This window comes from Podarcis liolepis (assembly GCF_965112155.1).
Source record: "Podarcis liolepis genome assembly, chromosome: 9".
Taxonomy (NCBI): domain Eukaryota; kingdom Metazoa; phylum Chordata; class Lepidosauria; order Squamata; family Lacertidae; genus Podarcis; species Podarcis liolepis.
In genome coordinates, this window is record NC_139564.1 from 18,806,754 (window position 1) to 18,827,680 (window position 20,927).

The 20,927-nt window shown below is 42.7% G+C and overlaps 1 protein-coding gene across 4 annotated transcripts in view; it reads left to right on the forward strand.

The window, feature by feature from the left end:
* The window catches only part of LOC310685820 (melanopsin), a 46,948-nt gene extending 39,362 nt beyond the window's left edge, over positions 1–7,586 (forward strand). For all 4 annotated transcript variants that reach the window (XM_083458816.1, XM_083458817.1, XM_083458815.1 and 1 more), the window contains 2 exons: positions 4,691–4,837; positions 6,209–7,586. In XM_083458816.1, coding sequence (XP_083314942.1) covers positions 4,691–4,837; positions 6,209–6,607 — 546 coding nt within the window. In that variant the 3' untranslated portion in view covers positions 6,608–7,586. The remainder of the gene's footprint in view (positions 1–4,690; positions 4,838–6,208) is intronic.
* The last annotated feature ends 13,341 nt before the right edge of the window (positions 7,587–20,927 follow it).

Here is a 20,927-nt window from a genome sequence, read left to right on the forward strand (position 1 = left end):
TCCCAAGTTTGGTTCTTCAGGGAAAGTTTCCCAAATACTATGAAATTTGCGGCAGCTAGACTGGTGACTGGGAGTCGCCGCCAAGACCACATAACACCAGTCCTGAAAGACCAACATTGGCTCCCAGTACGTTTCTGAGCACAATTCAAAGTGTTGGTGCTGACCTTTAAAGCCCTAAACAGCCTCGGCGCAGTATACCTCAAGGTGCGTCTCCACTGCCATCGTTCTGCCCAGACACTGAGGTCCAGCTCCGAGGGCCTTTTGGTGGTTCCCTCACTGCGAGAAGTGAAGCTACAGGGAACTAGGCAGATGGTGTTCTCAGTGGTGGCACCCGCCCTGTGGAATGTCCTCCCATCAGATGTCAAGGAAATAAACAACTACCTGACTTTTAGAAGACATCTGAAGGCAGACCTGTTTAGGGAAGTTTTTAATGTTTGATGTTTTGTTGCTTTTTAATATATTCTGTTCAGAGCCGCCCAGAGTGGCTGGGGAGGCCCAGCCTGATGGGCAGGGTATGAATATTATTATTACTATTATTATTTCACAGATTTCAGCTGCATGCAGCCTTGAGACTCCTTTGTTTGCATATACCATCAACAAGCAGCTTTCCGTTGTAGTTTTCCCACAGCAAACTAAATGAGGGAGATTTTGTTTTTAAAAATGAATTACTACAAGAGATTGATTGGTCAGTGAACTCCAGCAGCAAAGCTTCCCATAGTTCATGGTTTGGAATTGAAGTTATCTTAAGAGGAAAAGGGGTTATAAGCAACCCAGTTATTCAAATACAGGAAACCCGTATACGGGCTTACTGGTAAAATACTGCAGGGCAAGTTCATTAAGGAAGATGTGTAAAAAAGAAAAAAAGTTGACAGTGTTCATAAAGAAAATATGAACAGACCATTATCCATCAAGAAAAAAAAGTTGTATAAAAAAACACTTTGAGAAATAATTGCAGTTATGAATAGTTTCTAAATAATGAGTGGTCTTTAGAAAGTTTTAAGGATTGTGAACTATGACTGTGGTTCTGCACTAGGTTGGTTTCAGTGGCTCTGTACATAAATGAATGCAGGATTACAATGCAGATAGACTGAAATCAAAGGTTCCTGAATCCTAGAATTTAAATACACCCACTGAGACAAAGCTGCACCAATATATACTGATACAGTAGGGATGTGAGATGATTTCTCTGTTTCAAAAAAACTAATCTGTCAAAGTTGTGGTATATTGTGATAACTTATCAGCCAGGTCCATCTTAAGGAGAATGATTGCAACAGGAAGGCAGAATGATCACTTGCCAAGGTCGCTGGAGCCTCTTCTCTCACCATAAATTATAGACCAACCTGCTGTAGAAATTGCTCTCTAAAATGATATCTTACAACAGACATGGAGAACCATTGGCCCTCCAGATGCTCTTGGACTGTAGCTTCCATAATTTTTTTTTACACACACACACACACACACACACACACACATATATATATATATATATATATATATATATATATATATATATTGCTAATTCATTAAAAAAGAACAATTGTACATAAAAACAGTGTTGATCTCTGAATGCACCCCTGAAGATACAAACAGATCCACCGTAATAATACAGTGCCTCTGATATCCTTCCCACTGTGTCAGTCCAGGAGGATACCATGGTCAGTGGTACCAAAAGCCACTGGGGGGATCAAGGAGGGTCACAGTGTCCCATCCCTTTCATGATAAAGGTCATCCATCAATGGGGCTGATGGGAGTGGTTGCTTGTCTAGAAGTCATTAGACTCCATCTTAGATATAGCTAGGCACCAACATCCTGGAGGTTCTGATGTCCTAAAGGTAAAGGGACCCCTGACCGTTAGGTCCAGTCGCGGACGACTCTGGGGTTGCGGCGCTCATCTCGCATTACTGGCTGAGGGAGCTGGCGTACAGCTTCCAGGTCATGTGGCCAGCATGACTAAGCTGCTTCTGGCGAACCAGAGCAACACATGGAAACGCCGTTTACCTTCCCGCTATAGCAGTACCTATTTATCTACTTGCACTTTGACATGCTTTCAAACTGCTAGGCTGGCAGGAGCAGGGACTGAGCAATGGGAACTCACCCCATTTCGGGGATTCAAACCTCCGACCTTCCGATCAGCAAGCCCTAGGCTCTGTGGTTTAGACCACAACGCCACCTGCATCCCGTTCTGATGTCCTATGCAACCTTAAAGCCGAATTCTATGCATCTTTACTCACAAGTCAAGTCCACCGAATTAAATGCAATTTCTCTTTCCCAAGAAATGGTATATAGAATTATAGCTTCCAGGGATTTTTGCTCTAATTCAGCATTTGTTCTATGTGTGATAGATCCAAGATAGCTCCCAACAAGGAGCATATTCTACATTTTCTTTAAGAGAGAGGGGTGTGTTCTTTTAATATATTCTTTTGCTTGCGGGACTCAGGTCGCTCTGTTTAATTTAAAGAGGACTGGCAGGGAGACATCTTTGCATGAGGATAAAGGATCACACAGAGAATTGGGGCATTTATCTGCAGTGACCCGCCTTGTTATGAGAATCAGTGAAAGTACTTTGCCAAAATAAATTATGGTAGCCATAACATGGGCTGCTTGAATAAAAAAGCAGACAAACAGAAAAACAGTCATGCACTTAACTACTTTATTGACTTTCTTTCTATTATTTCATCCTATACTTAATTTTCTTTCCAATCACCAAGCATCAAATGAGATTCTAAAGTGTTACACAAGAGTGTCTTACTCCATGTTTCTTATACATGCTCAGGCCTTGTAAAACATGTTCCCTTTCATCACAATGGATAATGTTTTAAGGTCTCAGTCTTGTCTAATCCTTGCTCACAGGGTTCCAATAAACAGACTTACTGGTGCAGCTCTGTTTTTAAAGCTTTTTGAGTCAAGCATCTGTGTTGTATTTCAGTCTAACGGCATACGTTTTGCATAGGTAAGATCTTGGGTTCAATACCTGCTATCTCCAGGCAGAGCTAGGAAAAACTCCTGCCTGAAACCTCTAGAACCCCTACCACTAGATGTTACTGTGGGAGGAAATATAAATATATTAATCCCTGTGGGCCCACATATGTAGGTGAACAACAAAAGAAAATGGCTGGGTGCCTAGATTCAAAATGTGGGGCTTTGCACTTTCTCCTGCAGGGAGAGAGCTCCAGTAGCAGAGATTAAATTTACAAAAATTAAGCAGCAGTATAGCATTATGAATATAGGTTGTTAAACCTTTTTACCCCATTCAGCTGCACATAACAGCTGACCTCTCTCCTACCCCTCTCGCAATGTGCAGACCACACACTGTTAAGTATGCTTTACTTACAGATTCAAGGTCTCAGTCATGCATTGTTCCATGCAGCAGCAAGGATAATTCAGGCAAAATACTCTTGGGTAGACAATACAGAATATAGTTCTAAACATGTACTATAAACTTGGGAGCAAGCTTACAGATGTACTCCTTCATTGGTTTCATGATGCAGAGAGAAAGAGAGAAAAAGGAAGAGTAAAGAAGCTTCCCTTCCTCTCCAGAGGAGAGGGCACATGACCTATCTAGCAATGCAACTCTGTGTTCCTTAGTCCCCTGCTGCACTAACCAGCAGTCATGCATGGTTCTGTTTAGGGTTGCTATATTTCAAAACGTAAAATTCCTGACACCCGCAAAGTCGTTGAGCTTTTTCTATTTTAGGAAGACCCCAAACATTTAAACTATAGTTCCCATGATTCTTTGGAGAATGCTTTAAATGTATGGTGTGTATGTAATCCTGGTTTTAATTTTATGGGAGGTGGGGAGAGGTCTGTTCTTCCTCATGCTACTCGGTCTGCTTTTTTTTACTGTTCATATTTATATCTTACTGTTTACATCCAATGTGGATGGTTCGATTTTTGAACTAGAAATATGCAATATATGTAACTACGTACTTGCTGAAAGACCTGAGGACCCAGCGTGTTGTAGTGGTTAAGAGTGGTGGACTCGTAATCTGGTGAACCAGGTTCGCTTCCCCACTCCTCCACAAGCTTTTGGGTAACCTTGGGCTAGTCACACTTCTCTGAAGTCTCTCAGCCTCACTCACTTCAGAGTGTTTGTTGTGGGGGAGGAAGGGAAAGGAGATTGTTAGTCGCTTTGAGACTCCTTAAGGTAATGATAAAGCCAGATATCAAATCCAAACTCTTCTTCACTTCAGCAACCACATTTTATAGGGAAATCTCACTATCCTACCAGGAAAGGTTGATGGAACGTATTGTGCTTAGTCTACAGAATAAAAGATTGAGCTGGAGTGGGATGAGTATATGATAGTATTCTTAAAAATGTAAGAAAAGCCTGCTGGATCAGGACTGCTCATCTGCTCATGCATGTTTCCACGCCCTTGCCAAATCTGCTGTAGAAGCCCCACAACAAGTGCAAGGGAAGTCCTGCTGCACAAGTGTAAATTTTTCTGCTGGTGGTGTGGCTGCTTAGCGCTACATTTGATACAAGCCTATGATTCTACATTTCAGTAGTGGAACACCTCATGTACCCTTGTTCCCAGTGTAGTGCAAGAACAATTATTTTATTTTTATATATATATATATATATATATATATATATATATATATATATATATATATAAAAAATCAGTGGGCAAGAGGCAAAATTGCAGCCTATTGATTGTTTGTGTATAAACATCTCAGTTTCCTTTTTTAGGCTTGGAGTGACATGGAGCTTGAGCCTGTGGAGGCAGCCCATAAGAAACAGCAACCCCATCGAAGCCGCTCTTTCTCAAAACAAGCAGAAGAAGAGACTGGGTTGCTCCTAAAGACCCAGAGCTGTAATGTGCTGACTGGAGAAAAGGTTAGAACAGCAACCATTTTTAATTCTCCTTAATAATAAAGTGACTGATCCTCAGCATATGCATACAACCTGGCCTCCGTTCTCCCTGATTATTCCTACCCAGCCCATTACAGTGATGTCCATATGTTACCGTATTAGAAGTAGTTTACTAATCCATTTCAGTATGCTTTTGTCTTGTGTTGCCCGAAAGGGCAAGGCAAAACATATTATCCAAAAGCCAAATCAGATGCTCCTTCATATATAGGTGAGTCCAACAATCATATTGCTTCTCCGTGCTTTGATCTCCAACATTTCCATTCTCCGTAGTTCATTTACTGAGTTTCCAGTAAAGTTAGCTTTACCTCCCATCTCCTTCAAATCCCATCTTGGGAATTGATACAAAATGGTGGGCCCTGCTTTTTTTAAAAAAAGAAATCTTGTCTTTGAGGGGGAAGATGAAAAAGAAATTACTATTTCTCACTGACAGTGGGAGACTCTGGCAACTTCCACCTTCATGAAACTGAAAAGGGTGAGTACCGAACGCATCATGCATTGATGCAAAGAAAGGAACTGATGGCTTGTTGGCCACAGTTCAGTGTCATTTTCTGAAAGGTTCCTTTGCACATTTGGAAACTTCAGGCAATGACATTATGGCCCGTGTGCAACTTGCACACGCTGAATCCAATTCAGGTAGCGCTTCTGTGTTCCTTGTTTCATTTTGCCACAAAGGTGTAATGTCGATTAACAGTAATTATATTCGTTGTCTTCTTGCTTCTGTATTTCCCATACAGGCAACTCCCACTTAAGAAAAACAAGTGGGGGCCCCATAGCAGATAAGAACCGCAGGAAGAATATTTAGTTTCAAAATTCCTGGGTGAAAATTGCTCTGCTGTCCTCCAAAGTTTAGCCTTGACAAAAGAGTTAGTGCAGTTCAGCTTCAAAAGTTGGGTTTTTTTAAAAAAAAATAGAGCGAAAGATAAAGGCTGGTATTCGTGTTCCCATCCTTGTTTATTTTATTTGACAATATTTTTTATATTGCTTGGATAAACAAAACCCTCAAGGGGGGGGAATCAAAAGTTTTAAAAAGCAAACATACACAATAAAATTTCATGTCTGGGGTGGCATTTCTAAACTGAAAACAATGCATTGAAGACAATCCCAGGATGCTAGTGAATGTTGCACAATTGCACTCAGTTGCACAAACATTGTTGGCCCCATAAACTCCCAGAGGCCAAAAAGCAGGGGTTGCCACTGTCAGCTGAATGAGCCAACTGAATATGACAGGTATGTAAAATATGTAGCAACTGTTCTGGAAGGACTGTGTAATTACTGCTGAAGAAGGCTGAGTATGGAATACTGATTCTCTCCCCATCCCCATTTTCTTTGCCATAGGTTGCAGTGTCCTCCATCAGTCTGCATGACCCATTTGAGAGATCATTTGGAGAGAATGCCCCAGAACTGCTGCTCAAGCCCAGTTGTTTGAGAACATCATCTCTTCCATTTGGCTTGAATAGTAGCAGCACAGAAGAGGATGCAGACACTTCTGACATGGAAGTTCAAGAGCAGCAAACAGATGGAAGCCTCAACTCATTAATGAGCCCCACCGTCCCACAAATAGTTATCGTTTCTACCTCAGAGACCACCCTCTCTGAGGGGCAAGATGAGCTGGAAAATGGACAGGCAGAAAATTCCGGTGTATTATTTTCTCCAGGAAAGAATCACCTGTTGGACATAGGAAGGCTTAGCCCCTCTACCAACCTCATTGAAGCAATTGAGAAGCTTCTGTCCTAAATATGGAAGAGAACAACTATTTGGTCTTTTTGCTGCTTCTTTGCATTATTATACCAAAAAAAGGGGGGAGGACCCACATGAAGAACTCTGAGCCTTGTAGATTAAGCAGATAACTTTATATATAATTTTTTTTTGTAATGCAATCTTTAGCCCTTCTTGAATTTTATGCACTTTGCAGAAGCAAAACAACAGCAATAGATGCTGAAGACGCAAAGCATCCATAGCGTAGATAACAAGTGTTTGCCAACCAAAACACCTAGTAAATATTTCTCTGTATCTGTATTCAGGATAAGTTTTCATGCTTTCCAAGCAGTTCCATGGAGTGCCCAGCAACCACAAGCCCTGCTGTATTGCCAGATACTAAGATTGGTTCTGGAAAGAAATATCAGCTACGTGTTCCTCAAGAAACCTGGTCCAAGAATTGGTCATTCTCCACCACTTTAGCCACCAGCTGAAAGATGGTAGATCAAGTGGAGATGTTTGAGGTGGCACAAGCAGCCATTGTCTAGCAACCAGAAACCAGTTGACTTTTTGTCCTGACTCAACACAACAGCTAGTTTGCCATCTGTTCTACGTAACTGAAGCTATGACTAGAGGAGGAAGAAATGAAGATGAGCAACCCTTAAGACTAAACTTCCCAATTACTCACAGGTTAAATGAGCCCACTTTGAAAACAATAGCCCTCAGGAATGAGGCCAAAACTATGCACAAGAAATGTAATATAGCATAGCACTTGTTAAGCCCAATGTAAAGATCGATGTCAACCCTTCTCAGTCACAAGGGAAAGTGAGACTGTTGTGCAAAGCTATTGCAGTCATTCCTGTCTTATCCCCATAGGGTGTCAACAGTGGCAAAAAAAAAAAAAAAAAATCACCTTAGGTTGTGGTTAACAATATGTGTCAATAGTAATGAGCTCACTGTTGAATTCTCACAATAAGCTTTACTCACGAATAACAATAAAATCACTTAACTGCTCTAATACAGTTGTTTCTTTAGGACTGATTGCAAGCTTTTCATGTTTCCCCTTGGGAGTGTTTTTAAAAAATATATATAATCCACAGATTTTGCTCTAAAGGAAGAAACGGGGACAACTGTCTATTTCGGCCTTCAGAGCTGCATAAGGAAGATGGAACAAAATATGGGTGGCCTACAATTAGTTACAGTTCTATAACTTATAATACTAAAAGTGGAAATTTATTGGCTGTATACGTATATTAAACAATATCTGCTTGGATCAGTAATTCCCGAACTGCAGTCCAAGTATTGACAGAGTTGCCAATGTACTTATCACTAGGGAAAATATCCTATAAAGTTGCAAACAGGTCTTTTATCACTTATACAGTGCTTTTTTGGGTAAATAATAATAATAATAATAATAATAATAATAATAATAATAATAATGAGGTGCTGGTACTCATATTTTGGATGCCAGCACAAAATGACTGGCATGGGCAGCAAAAAATAAATAAATGCTGGTACTCTACTGTGAATACTATTATGAAAAAGCACTGCACCTGTGTCACTATAACTTTATTGTGCACTCTGGTTCTTTGATAGTTGACGAAACGGCAGTGCATCTTCAGCAACTTTGCTGTGCCTTTCCCATTCCCTCTCCTAAACTGGATAGATATATGATTGTGCTCACTTGCAGTGCTTTTGATGCCTTCTTGAGAGGGAAGTGGCTTAGCTCTGGTGCTGCAAACCTCTCTAGAGGCCCAACAGTATTGGAAATCATCACGGACTCCCCACTTTCATCTTTACCCACAAATAATAGCCACAATAAGAATATCCTTATGTTGAACAATAATGGAAACATTCAGGCCTCCTTTTTGAACAATTTGTTCAATTATGAACCAGTTAAAATGAGGTTTTACCATCGTTTAGGTATTCTGCTTTGGCAAACAAAGGGTTTGGGTTGGGAAAGGCTTACCTTAAGGGGTATCCCTGATCAATGCTATCTCTGATATATTTGACTCTAAATTGGAAAATAAATTATCCGGACGCTGTGTTCCCTTCTAGTGCTATTTCCTTCATGATCATCTCTGCTCTACTGTCAGTAAAATAAGCCAGCTACAAAACCAGATTCCAATTTCCTTTCTAAATTCTGATGAGGAAATGCTTCCTAAACAGCACCCTGGAGGTTGAGACTGATTGCATCATCCCTTGTAAGTAAGGATCAGAGTGAGCGAGAGAATAATTAAAAGGAAATTGATCGTAGATAAGCTTCAGCAGCTGATGAGGATTTATTTTTTATGATGCTCCACTAGACCAGAGTAATTCCACATCTATTTAATCATCAACAAATGCCACAGAAGTCAATGTGATATACCTACATACCATATTTTTCCGTGTATAACACGCCTCCTATTTGGGGGGGACTCCAAATTAAGAAAATGGGGAGAGATTGCCCAGAGTTGCTATGCTCTTTGGGGGGAGGTTTGCCCAGAGTTGTTGAGGTGCCACTCACACGAGTTGCAAAAGCCAGCTATCATTTGTCCCATTCCCATTGCAGACAGAAGCCGCTGATCGGCTATCCAATTGTCGCAGCGACAGCCAATCAACACCAGCCCTTGCAGCAGCCACCAATAACAAGACCAATAGCCACTGACAATCTCTGGCTCGCGGCAGCAACCAATCTCACAATCCCCCCAATGCACTATCAATGTATAAGACGACCCCAGTTTTTAACATCATTTTTTAATTAAAAAAAACCATCTTATACAGTATCACCATCTTATAAAGTATGGTATATATCTGTTGCTGATCTGTATGGAGGCAACCTTTGTACAGTCCTTACTGAGAACAGAATAAGTCCCCACCCAGAAACTTGGGATGCTCCACCTGTGATCCTTCCCTTATATCTGTGCTTCCAGTGGAGGACACGACTTGTCTTGAGATTTTTACAGATTGCAATGTTGTAGGAAGCCTAATCCTGATACTTTCACAATTTAAGATGATTAGAGTTCGATTTGCAATGTTGTGATGCCCTTCCCTCCCTCTTACACATGAACATTCCTACATACAGTTGCTCCTAGGTCCATTAGACCCACTATCCATACCTTTGTAAATGTTTGTTTGCCTTTGCAAATGGCAAAAGGAAAGTGGAAACGTAGCTCTAGATTCCTCTTTAATTATGCCTGCTCAAAGTAGGTCAAATATACTTTGAAATTATGTGGCCACTAGATGTCATCAGCGGAGCGGCTTTCAAAGTAACTACTGTTCACCAGCATTGCTACTTCTGATGAGTTGGGGGTTCCCCCATCCCTGTCTCTAAAGATGCCCATTAACTTTTGAAACTTATTTTTCAGACAGGTTGACCAAGATTTTAAAGTTAAACCATATGCCTTCTAATGCAAAATGATGTCAGAGAATCAGAGCCAGTCCATGACAGGTTTTGTCATCTAATTGCTTGAGCAATTCTTCACATAGATAAACCAGCTGCTAAAGTCCATGCCAGCAAACATACGAATCAAGCACCCAGAGGTAGGGAAATGACTTAAGGGAAAGAGATCTTTTGTCTAGTGCAGGGGTCTGCAACCTTTAAGACAAAAAGAGCCACTTGGACCCGTTTCCGAACGGAAAAAAGCTGGGAGCCGCAAAACCATTGCGACATTTAAAGCATGCGCGCCACTGCCCTCTGATCTGACAGCGGGCGGGAAGGTGACGTCGGGACGGTGCGTGACTAACGCACGCACCGCCCCCATGCGACGTCACAGCCAGTACAGCGCCCGCCACAGTGGGAAGTGTTGGGGTGCACAATGCGCCCCCTCCCCTCGCTAGTATCCGCCCCGGAGCCACGGCAAAGGTGTAAAAGAGCCACATGCGGCTCCGGAGCCGCGGGTTGCAGACCCCTGGTCTAGTGTATTGGGCTGCAACTGGTGGGTTGGGATCTGCTACCAGGTCACAGTCTGATCTAATGTTGGTCTTACAAGCAGCACTGCCACCATACAAATATATGATAAAAGATTAAAAACTGAGGGCCCCCCCCCAATGTATGTTTGGGTTAAAGGTGGGTCCTGAGTTGGTAAAGGTTGAAGGCTATTGATCTCGTGCTCAGTGACAATCTGTATAGTGAAGAACCAATCTCAAGCATTGGTTCCAAGCCTTCCAGTTAACAAACAAAGAAAAAACAACCCCTACTTAGCATGTATGTTAAGCACAGGGAAATGGACAAGAAAGGAGAATGGGGAGCTGAAATGTCTAAGCATGATGAAATGTCTAAGCACGATTAGGCAAGGAACATAACATACTTGATTTTTATGTAGTGGACAGTGGGCTGCTGAACTTGTGCAAACTGGCTCCATCCAAAAGTATTTCATTTGAGGTGATATAAACACTTTTATCTCTGATGCCGAGTGTGCAATTAACGGCCCATTCAGATATGCAAGCCAGCACTTCATGTGGCAGCTATCAAGTTATGAATGTATGTATTCGGTCCAAGCCGAAATATCCAAGAATATACTTACATAAATGTCTGGCAAGAGACATTTCGAATCATACAAGATTAAGGGCAATGATAACTTTTAAAATATTTATATTCCAGAGCTATCTTGGCCTGGAAGATACAACCCTTTGACAGATGCTTAATTATTCAAATAAGCTCTTGTCAGAAAAGATGTTCCAGCCTTGGGATTCCTTCATGTACACATGCAAGTCTTGGCTCTACACGTGATGTTTCTGACCCACCTGTCTACTCCTTATTAGCTTTGTCTACTTCTCCACTTTGACCTGTTTTATGTGCTTACTGCCCAGAGCACTTCTGGGAACATTTGAGGTTTGGCCTTACCCTCTCTTCCATTCTGACTTGCATTGAATAATACAGTTGTACCTTGGTTTGACTTCCGAAAAGTTCAAAAACCAAAGCACAGCTTCCGATTGGCTGCAGGAGCTTCCTGCACTCAATTGGAAGCCGTGGAAGCCATGTCAGATGTTCGGGTTCCAAAGAACATTTGCAAACCAGAACACTCACTTCCAGGTTTGCGGCGTTTGGGAGCCAAAACGTTCAAGTTGCAAGGCGTTCGTCAGCCAAGGTACGACTGTACATGAAAAGCTCTGTACTTCATTCATTCAGCATTTCCCTGGGTATGTGTCCTTCCCCTAGTATGGGTGAAATCTAGTTTTCTCACATTAATGTAGCAAGGCCTGGTCTATACATGCAGCATATGAACAAAGGAAGCTGCCTTATGCCTCATATCTTTCCCAGTCTGCACCTGTACTGGAATTGTTTTTAGATGTGTTGATTGGTTCATTGTGCCTTGGCCGCCCTGGGCTTCATTAGGAGGAAGGCTGGAATATACAGTGGTGCCCCGCAGTGGCGTAGCATGGGTTGTCAGCACCCGGGGCAAGGCAAGTAATTTGCGCCTCCTAACCTGTGGTTTCGCGCCCCCTAACCCCCAGATGTTGCGCCCAGTGCGGCCGGCCCCCCCTGCACCCCCCATGCTACGCCACTGGTGCCCCGCAAGACGAATGCCTCGCAAGACGGAAAACCCACTAGACGAAAGGGTTTTCCGTTTTTGAGCTGCTTCACAAGACGAATTTCCCTATGGGCTTGCGAGTGTTCCGATTTTTTTCTGCTCCCCCCCTTTTTCTAAGCCGCTAAGCCGCTAATAGCCTTTTAGCCGCTAAGCCGCTAAGCCTTTAATAGCCGCTAAACCGCTAATAGTGCTAATCCGCTAAGCCGCTAATAGGGTTGCTTCGCAAGACGAAAAAACCGCTAGACGAAGAGACTCGCGGAACAGATTAATTTCGTCTTGTGAGGCACCACTGTAAATGTATTAATAACTAGTCACACCATTGGTCTGTCTACCTCAGCATTGCCCACACTGACTGGCAGCGGCTTTCCAAGGTTTAAGATGGGGAGCATTCCCAGTGCTGCCTGGAGTTGTGGAAACCTTCTGCATGCAGAGCAGATCCTCTACAACTGGGCTCCCACAAAGGGCCACAGAGTGTTGACTTCTGGGAAGAAAGAATGGAATCTGCACTGAGATATTCTATTTTCAATGCTTCCCTCCTGGGAAAGACTCCTCTCAAGCAGAAGAGGCAGAGGACCGGCATCAGATGCCATGAAGAGCTTAAATTTCCCATATGAACGAACCCAGACCCGGGAGGAAAGGGACTGCTTAATTAGATGTCTTAATTCTTCCCCAGGTGGCCAATCTACCAACAGAGAAAATATACAGAGCCTCCATCCCTCCTCCTCCAGATAAGAAAAACCTGAAAATAGATCTTCCCTGAGCCTCTCATTATTTTGACCTCCTGTTGCTGCATTAAAAAAAATGAACTACTCATCACCTCTCATTTGGGAGAAGTAAACACCCTTAGGATCATGCTTTTAGGATTATCAAAGTAACTAAGATGTCAGCAAAGAGTGATACAGGAACCGGTTGATTTCCTTCCTGCCTCTGATTTGCCTTCGCATATTTCATCTCTAGAAACAAATAATAACGCTGGCTATTAACTCTCTGGCAAGACATGAGCGATGATTTCTATATTTGAAATGTTAACCATGGGAGTGTCTCATTTGTTTATTTGTTTCTGTTTTGGGACTCAGATCACTAAGGGCTCTTTTCATCCTGAATTAAAATTCTGGGTGTGGTGGGTATGAGCAGCAGAGGCACCAGAGCTTCCTTGACTTGGCACTCACCGTGCCAAACCTTTTTTAAAGCTTTGGGAATGTGACAATCTCAGGTTCCTTATGAGATGGGGCACCTGGGAGTGGTGCCGTCTCAGGCCACATGTGCCTAAGGGACATGCCTTCTGAGTGGTGCCACCAGTAGAATGCAAGCCAAATGTTTCTGACTTGAGTCCATGGGGTATGAGGCCAACTCAATCAGGAGGTAGGGCGAGCTTTCTTTTATTTATTCATTTATTGCAGGATGTATAAACCACTCTACTGTCCGAGAACACATTCTGAGTATGATGGACAGAAATAGAAAATAGCATACAAAACAGATCATGGTATTAAAACATAGAAACTCACAAGAATTAAAAGCAGCAGAAATAAAGTAGACTAATTTCAGAAGGCTGGTGGGGGAGGGGGGAGAAAAGTTTCCAGTAAACTCTGATAATGTAATGAAGGAGCCCAGGGCAGGAAACACAAAAATAATAATAAGATCCAAAGATATCTAAAAACAATTCCAATACAGATGCAGACTAGGAAAGATCTCTCCTTGGGGGGGGAAAGTCTTTGGTAGGTGGTGAAAAAAAACAGCAGAGACAGTGCCTGTCTGATATTTAATGGGAGGGGATTCCAAAAGGTAGGTGTCACAATACTAAATTTCTATATTGTGCGGAATGGACCTTGCAGAATGATGGGATTTGCTTCATTTTTAAAGGTTGTGCAATACAGAAAACACAAGATTGTGTCACAGCATGCTTTACTGCAGAGGAATGTGGCCCCATCAATGGCTCTCCATCCACAGATCTAAGTGACAGATGGCATGAGGACTGTAGGGTGAGAGACTGCATCTCATATGCCACATCCTTATTGTGATCCATTGGCTGAGGGATAAGTAGTCACAAGCTTTTCTTTCACATTATCAAGAGTGCTTGCTGCTGGATATTAGTGAATACTACCACATACAAAAAACCTCTTGTGTTATCGACAGGGACTAAGTTTAAAAACACCAAAAATCAATTCACAGTACCTCAGTCCCATCTTTGAGAGATTTGCCACACCTTACACCTGACGTCATTGTGACTTCAGGTGATGACAGGTGAGCAACCCTGCCCACCAGTCACATTTGGCCTGCAAAGTCAATCCTGATGAGGATCTGACTCGTGGAGTCTAAATGATTCCTTGCCCCCTGGATTGGAGCATCTGAGCTCTTAAGTCTAAGCATTCAAGACAGAAGTTGGTGGTGAAGTATGAACAAGCTCACAAGCAAGTCTGGAAACCAAGCCTTATGAGGAACAGTTGAAAGAGCTGTATATGTTTAGCCTGGAATTGAGAAGAGTGAGAGGAGGTAGGATAGTCACCTTCAATATCTCAAGGGCTGTCACATGGAAGAGGGAACAAGCTTGTTTTCTCCTGCTGTGGAGAGTAGGACCCGAACCAACAGCTTCTAGTTACAAGAAAGGAGATTCCAACTAAACAGGAAGACCTTTCTGACAGTGAGAGCTGTTCAACAGTGGAACAGACTTCCTTGGGAGTCTATAAGCACAGATTGGATGGCCATCTGTCTTGGATGCTTTAGTTGAGATTCCTGAATTGCAGGGGGTTAAACTAATTGACCCTTGGGGTCCCTTCCAACTCTACAATTCTATGATTCAAAGCAAGTGCGGAGATAGGGCTAGTCTTCAACGAGATAGGGTAGGCAAAAGATGATGACGATGGAATCATATGGATACAAAACAAGAGAAGGCTCTGGAGACCAAGGGCTGGGCTGCAGTATGCCAATCATTCTAAAAATTCTTTCCAGGTTAACAAAGCCTCCATAAAATCTCACGATAAATAAATACAGCAGCTCATGATCCATTTATTCATTTGGTGGTGACCTCCCTCCTTTCGCACAGCAGTTCTGTCAATCATCAGGATTGGCCCCCACAAGCTTATAATCCGGGTGCAATGTTACTGCTTTTTGCCGCTCATAGTTTCAAGCAATCCTTTTGCGTTAGTGGAGAGACAATCTACAATTCCTCCCGCTGTAATTAAGCTTCGTGTGGAGAAAGGTCAGCAATGGAAGGGCATAGCTTCTGTTTTGTTTTTAGTTAGTGACATTGGCTCTCTCCATAGGCCTATATGGGAAAGACATCTGGTAACCATTTGTCCATTATGTTTTCATGATTTATTAATGCAGACACACACACACACACACACACACACACACACACACTGGTGTAGAACAAAAAAAGCCAAAACACAGAGCCATCCAAAACAATAGTATGCTCCTGGATGCTAAAACAGAACTATTTTCAATACACATAGAGAAAAACTATAACAATTTTTTTCACTGTAACTCTACCGAGGGCCTGTCTGCTGACTTGGGATGTAGCTGCACAACAGAAAAGTGTTCACACATTACACTGCGTTCCTTCCCTCCTTGTGGAAGAGCTGTAGAATGCAAAAAGCCAAGGTTCGATTTCCAGACAGGGCTACAACAGACCCTTGGTTGAAATCCTGGAGAATTGCTTTCTGTTCATGCTCACAATATTGAGCCACATATACCAGTGGTCTGACTTGTCATAACATAGCTTCCTATGCTGTTAGAACATACCCCTCAACTGCCCCAATTAAATTGGGACGTCCCATTTTGATGGGCTGTGCTCTCCACATTTCTTTAGCAATTTGCAGATTTCCTTTTTTTAAATAGCCATGAAAACTCTTCAGCGTTTTAGTGCAAATTTAGTCCAAATAGTCAAAACTGCATTCAAAAATGCATTTAAGGCACATGTTTTTGCAGTTTCTCATAGTATAATGCATGCTTATATTTTTTTTCATTGGTATGTTGATTTTGAGGCATACTTTTCGTTAATACATGCACTTTTGGAAACAGTCTTTTATTGGAGAATTGCACTGCAAAATTCAGACATATGCAACTTTCAAAACATAGTTGTGTTTTGATTCTCATATTGTTTTAGAAACTACAAGGTCAGTAGATTCAACTTAAAATGCAGCCTTCATCAGATTCCACCCCCCCCCCATTCCTATGTGCAAACCAGTATGAGTAAAAAAGGGGGAGGAGTGGCAAAGATTCTTTTAGCACACATGCAACCTGTATCCAGGTTAACTAACACACCTCAATATTATCCCCTGCAAGTTGCATTTTCTGAAGAGATCAAAGACATGGAGGTACCCCTGCCCATAGGGGCCAGTCGTGACCGACTCTAGGGTTGCGCGCTCATCTCGCTCAAGAGGCAGGGAGCCTACGCTGTCCGGAGACACTTCAGGGTCACGTGGCCAGCGTGACAAAGCTGCAGCTGGTGAGCCAGCACCAGCGCTGCACACGGAAATGCCGTTCACCTTCCCACTATAAAGCGGTACCTATTTATCTACTTGCACTTAGGGGTGCTTTCGAACTGCTAGGTTGACAGGAGCTGGGACCGAACGATGGGAGCTCACCCCGCCGCGGGGATTCGAACCGCCGACCTTACGATCAGCAAGTCCTAGGCACTGAGGTTTTACCCACATTGCCACCCGCGTCCCAAAGACATGGAGACTATACAGTAAAAGAAAAGAAAAAAGGTAAAGGACCCCTGACAGTTAAGTCCAGTCCCAGACGACTCTGGGGTTGTGGCGCTCATCTCACTTTACAGACCGAGAGAGCCAGTGTTTGTCCACAGACAGTTTCTCCGGGTCATGTGGCCAGCATGACTAAGCCAGTTCTGGTGCAACAGAACACCGAAACCAGGGCAGCGCATGGAAACGTCATTTACCTTCCTGCCACAGCAGTACCTATTTATCTACTTGCACTGGTATGCTTTCGAGCTGCTAGGTTGGCAGGAGCTAGGACAGAGCAATGGGAGCTCACCCCATCGCAGGGATTCAAACTGCTGACCTTCTGATCAGCAAGCCCAAGAGGCTCAGTGCTTTAGACCAAGTGTGTCCCATAGTAAAAGAAGCCCCAGTCTTTCTCTGCTCCTGACACAAGAGGTTGCTTTTTTGGGGGAGAGGGAAGGTACCATTATAACAACTGGGGAAAGTTAGAACTCCCTGTGCTGTGTAGTTTTGTCACATGTAAAAAGCATTTGGGGGAGACAGAGTCGCACAGGGCGTTTCTTCTTAGTGACTGATTCCCTTCTATCTCTCTAGAGTTTGGGCTGGACATCATTGCATCTTCCACAGAATTTCTTCATTGGACCATGCAAACAGTGATTATTCTGGCTGTAGAACCGCCAGATTACTGACATGTTCATTGCAAAAGCTCCCTGGCAACATCAACAGAAAATATAAAGACCAATAAATAAATGCTCAATGTCAGTATATTTTCCCTAAGGTGCAAATTAATAAGACAAAAAATTCTTCCACACCTATGATGTGCAGGTGTGGATAATAGACATTCCCATTGCATTCCAAAGTATCCCAAGACTCTGGTTGACCTTGGACGAACTCTTTTGGGGAGGCTTGCAGACACTTCATTATATTCATTGTTGTGGCATCTGCATGAGTACAATTTAAGCTAGGAACCGGCAGGTCTCTGGCTTGTAGGATCTACTTTGTCTTTTACTACAACCCCAAAATACACCAGCTGGAGCCTGGTGCAAAAGACATAGACGTAGAATTAAAAAATTATGAGCCCAGGAATCAGTTGTGAGTGTCAGAAATAAACAGAATTCACAGTTCTTCCACACAAAAATAAGACTCCTGGTTGCTCCAAGCTATTTTCACTTTAGCAGTATAATTGAGGGATGGGGAGAGTCCTGTTGCTGCTGTTATTAAACACTTTGGAGTCAAGAATTATTATAAATGCAAATATTAAATTAATTAGAATCTCTATGTAGTGTGTTAATCTGCTAGGAATACCCCTTTTAGTACTTATTTCTCCTCTGAAGGAGTATTATTTGAATATTAGGGACTACTGCCCCTACCCACGTTGCTCACCACATCTGTCTAACCTGCTTATACTTCGTCAACCCTCCACTTCCATAACAGCTCGCACCAAACCAGCCCTTCCCATCCCTTACAAACAAGTGGAGATGTTTGCAAAGGCTTTTCAAAGCTCTGTGGGATTTTGAAAAAGATGGAAGAAAGCTCCCATCTGCCCATCATCTGATGGGCAGATGGTTGCAAAACCTTCAAATGTCCTCCTCCATGCTTTAACTTCAAACCTCTGCAGGGGGTTGAAATAGGGGGCGGGGAGGGAACATTTGCAAGCCTTGAGAAAGGCCCACTCTCAACACCCATCAGCTGATGGGGGTGAAAGGGTACCTTCAAGCTCCCCCCACCCACATTTCTCCTTCAAACCTCGTGTTGTCGAAGGTTTTATTTCCTTGGTTCTTTTCCATCTCCTGTCCCTGCAGCTGCACCAGCCAAACCACTCTCTGAAGCAGCGTCTCTCTCCTGTTAACGCCACTCCAGCAAGAGCGGATGGCCACAGCTCCTGAGAGGGGTTTGGCTTTTTCTGTGGAGAGGGCGGCACCACTTCAGAGAATAGTTGGGTTTTGCAAGGCTCCTGGCTCACCACACCCTTGCCAACCTCTGCTGTCTACTCCATGGCGCTCTCCCCGCCCCCCCCCCCCAAATTATTTTATTGGTTTTCCAAATTTGTAACAAACATAAAGAAAAAAAAGAAAAAAAACCATTACAATATAAAAAACCATGCAAACATATTATAATCATATTTTTATTACCATTATTGAATGACTTCCTCGAATCCCTCAAGCTGAGTTTCCAGATAACTCATTGTAGCAGTTTTCCAATACTATTTTCCAATAAAATTAACTTGATCAATTAACATCTTTCTTTCTTATCCTATTCACTTACATCCATAATATTATACAATTTAAAACATGTAACTCCTAAGCCAATTTGGTACTCACAAATGGTACTACTTACGTTATCGTTGAATATTTTGCTAAATAGTCCTTAAATTTCTTCCAATCTTCTTGGAATTTCCTCCTCCTGTTCACGGATTCTGTGGCCTCTGCCAGCCTCTGCCATCCAAACACCCACTTTCTTTCTCATTGGCCTCCGCTGCCAAGCCGGCTACCCACCATGTTTGTCTTCCCAATGTATTAGGCAGCACCAGCTATCAGAGGTCATGCAAACTGCAGTGTGACAACCTTTTTTTTAAAAAGAATAATATTATACAGTAAGAAATGTAGGTGCATTAAAGATTGTAAGACATTCGCAGACTATGTAAATCACATTATCTCGTCTCGCAATCTTTTTTGGAGAAAACCATAAATGCCTATCTATTCTTCTTTTGCAGTTCTGCCTCTCAATTAAGCCCTTTGGCTTGGGAGGGGTGCATATAGTTCTCTGTGCGACTCCTGTACATTTTAATATTTCTTGTCAGGAGATCAGAGGTTTTTATTGCCTTTTCCTACCCTAAAGCGATGTTGTTATGCAGGGAGTTGCTGACAGCGGAGCTCTATGAGAACCTGAGCAGCGAGGTGCAGCTTTGTAAATTAGTGTTTACTTAAAATATTTCTCAACCACTGTTGATAAAAAGATTTCAGGTGGGGTGTATGTGTACAAAAGTATGGAAACAATTCGCATAACATATTTGCAAAGGGGTAAGATGGGGCCAAAAGTACATGTAAAGACATTCAGGAAAACCCCTTTCCTCTGGAGAATCACTGAACCTGAAAGCTGCTAATCTTCAGAAATTGGGCAGAAGGCTGATCAACTGGCAGATCCCTGAGTGATTTGCAACAGATCAACAATGGTTTCTGGCAATTGTTTAACAATGACAACAACAACAACAACAACAACAAGGCTTTCCCCTTACAGGGTGAGTCTTTTAAAAGAGGCCCGTGGAACATGTGTACTCTGTATCCATGGGGCCTCTTTTAAAGGACTCACCCTGTATTTTAGTCAACTGAGGTGAAGAAAGTTGAGTATGTGTCAGGAGTGATTTTGTGTGTGTGTTGCCTGTGACTGGTTTGTGGGCTCAGCTCTGCCCCTGAAAACAAATTCCTCAATGGAACATGTGCTCAAAGGCACTGTGGCAATCACACAGGGTCCCTGGATGTTTGACGGTTTATTGATCCCTGTGCCACCACTATGATCACTTCCCTGCTGCCACCAACCGGTTTCTCTCGGGTACACACGGAGTCCAGACAGTTGTTAACATTAAAAACAAATAATCAAGTTTATTTTATAAGCATGAACAAATTTACGGTTTCAGTTCATTTTTCTTACCAGTTTCTTATCCTTAGTTTCTATACCGGCCTATACCTTCCTAATAACTGCTAACTGATTATCCCAACTGTCTATCTGACTCCTCCTATCAGTTTCTCTCACTCTCTCACAACACAACTAGACCAAACCACAGACTTATCCTCCCTCTTCCTTCTCCAACTCCCAACTGACTTCCAAACAACTCCAGCTCTAACTCTAACTCCTCCCCTGGGGTTTCCACTGGCCAATCACTTCACACTCATTTAACCCTTTCCTTATGACCCACCTAGGAGGCAAATGCCACAGGCACCTTATTCCTTAATGTGACAAATGTGGCACAAGGCCAAGTGCAAGAAAGTAACTGAGAAGAATATACACTTAGGCTGTGTACACACCATGCATGTAAAGTCCACAACTCCCCCCAAAGAAGCCTGGGAAGTGTATATTCTCCACAATCACTATTTTGCACTTGGTTTAGGATGGTGGATCTCAGAGTTCTAGTGAAAAGCAAAGTAAATCCCAGAAGCCTGAAAGTTA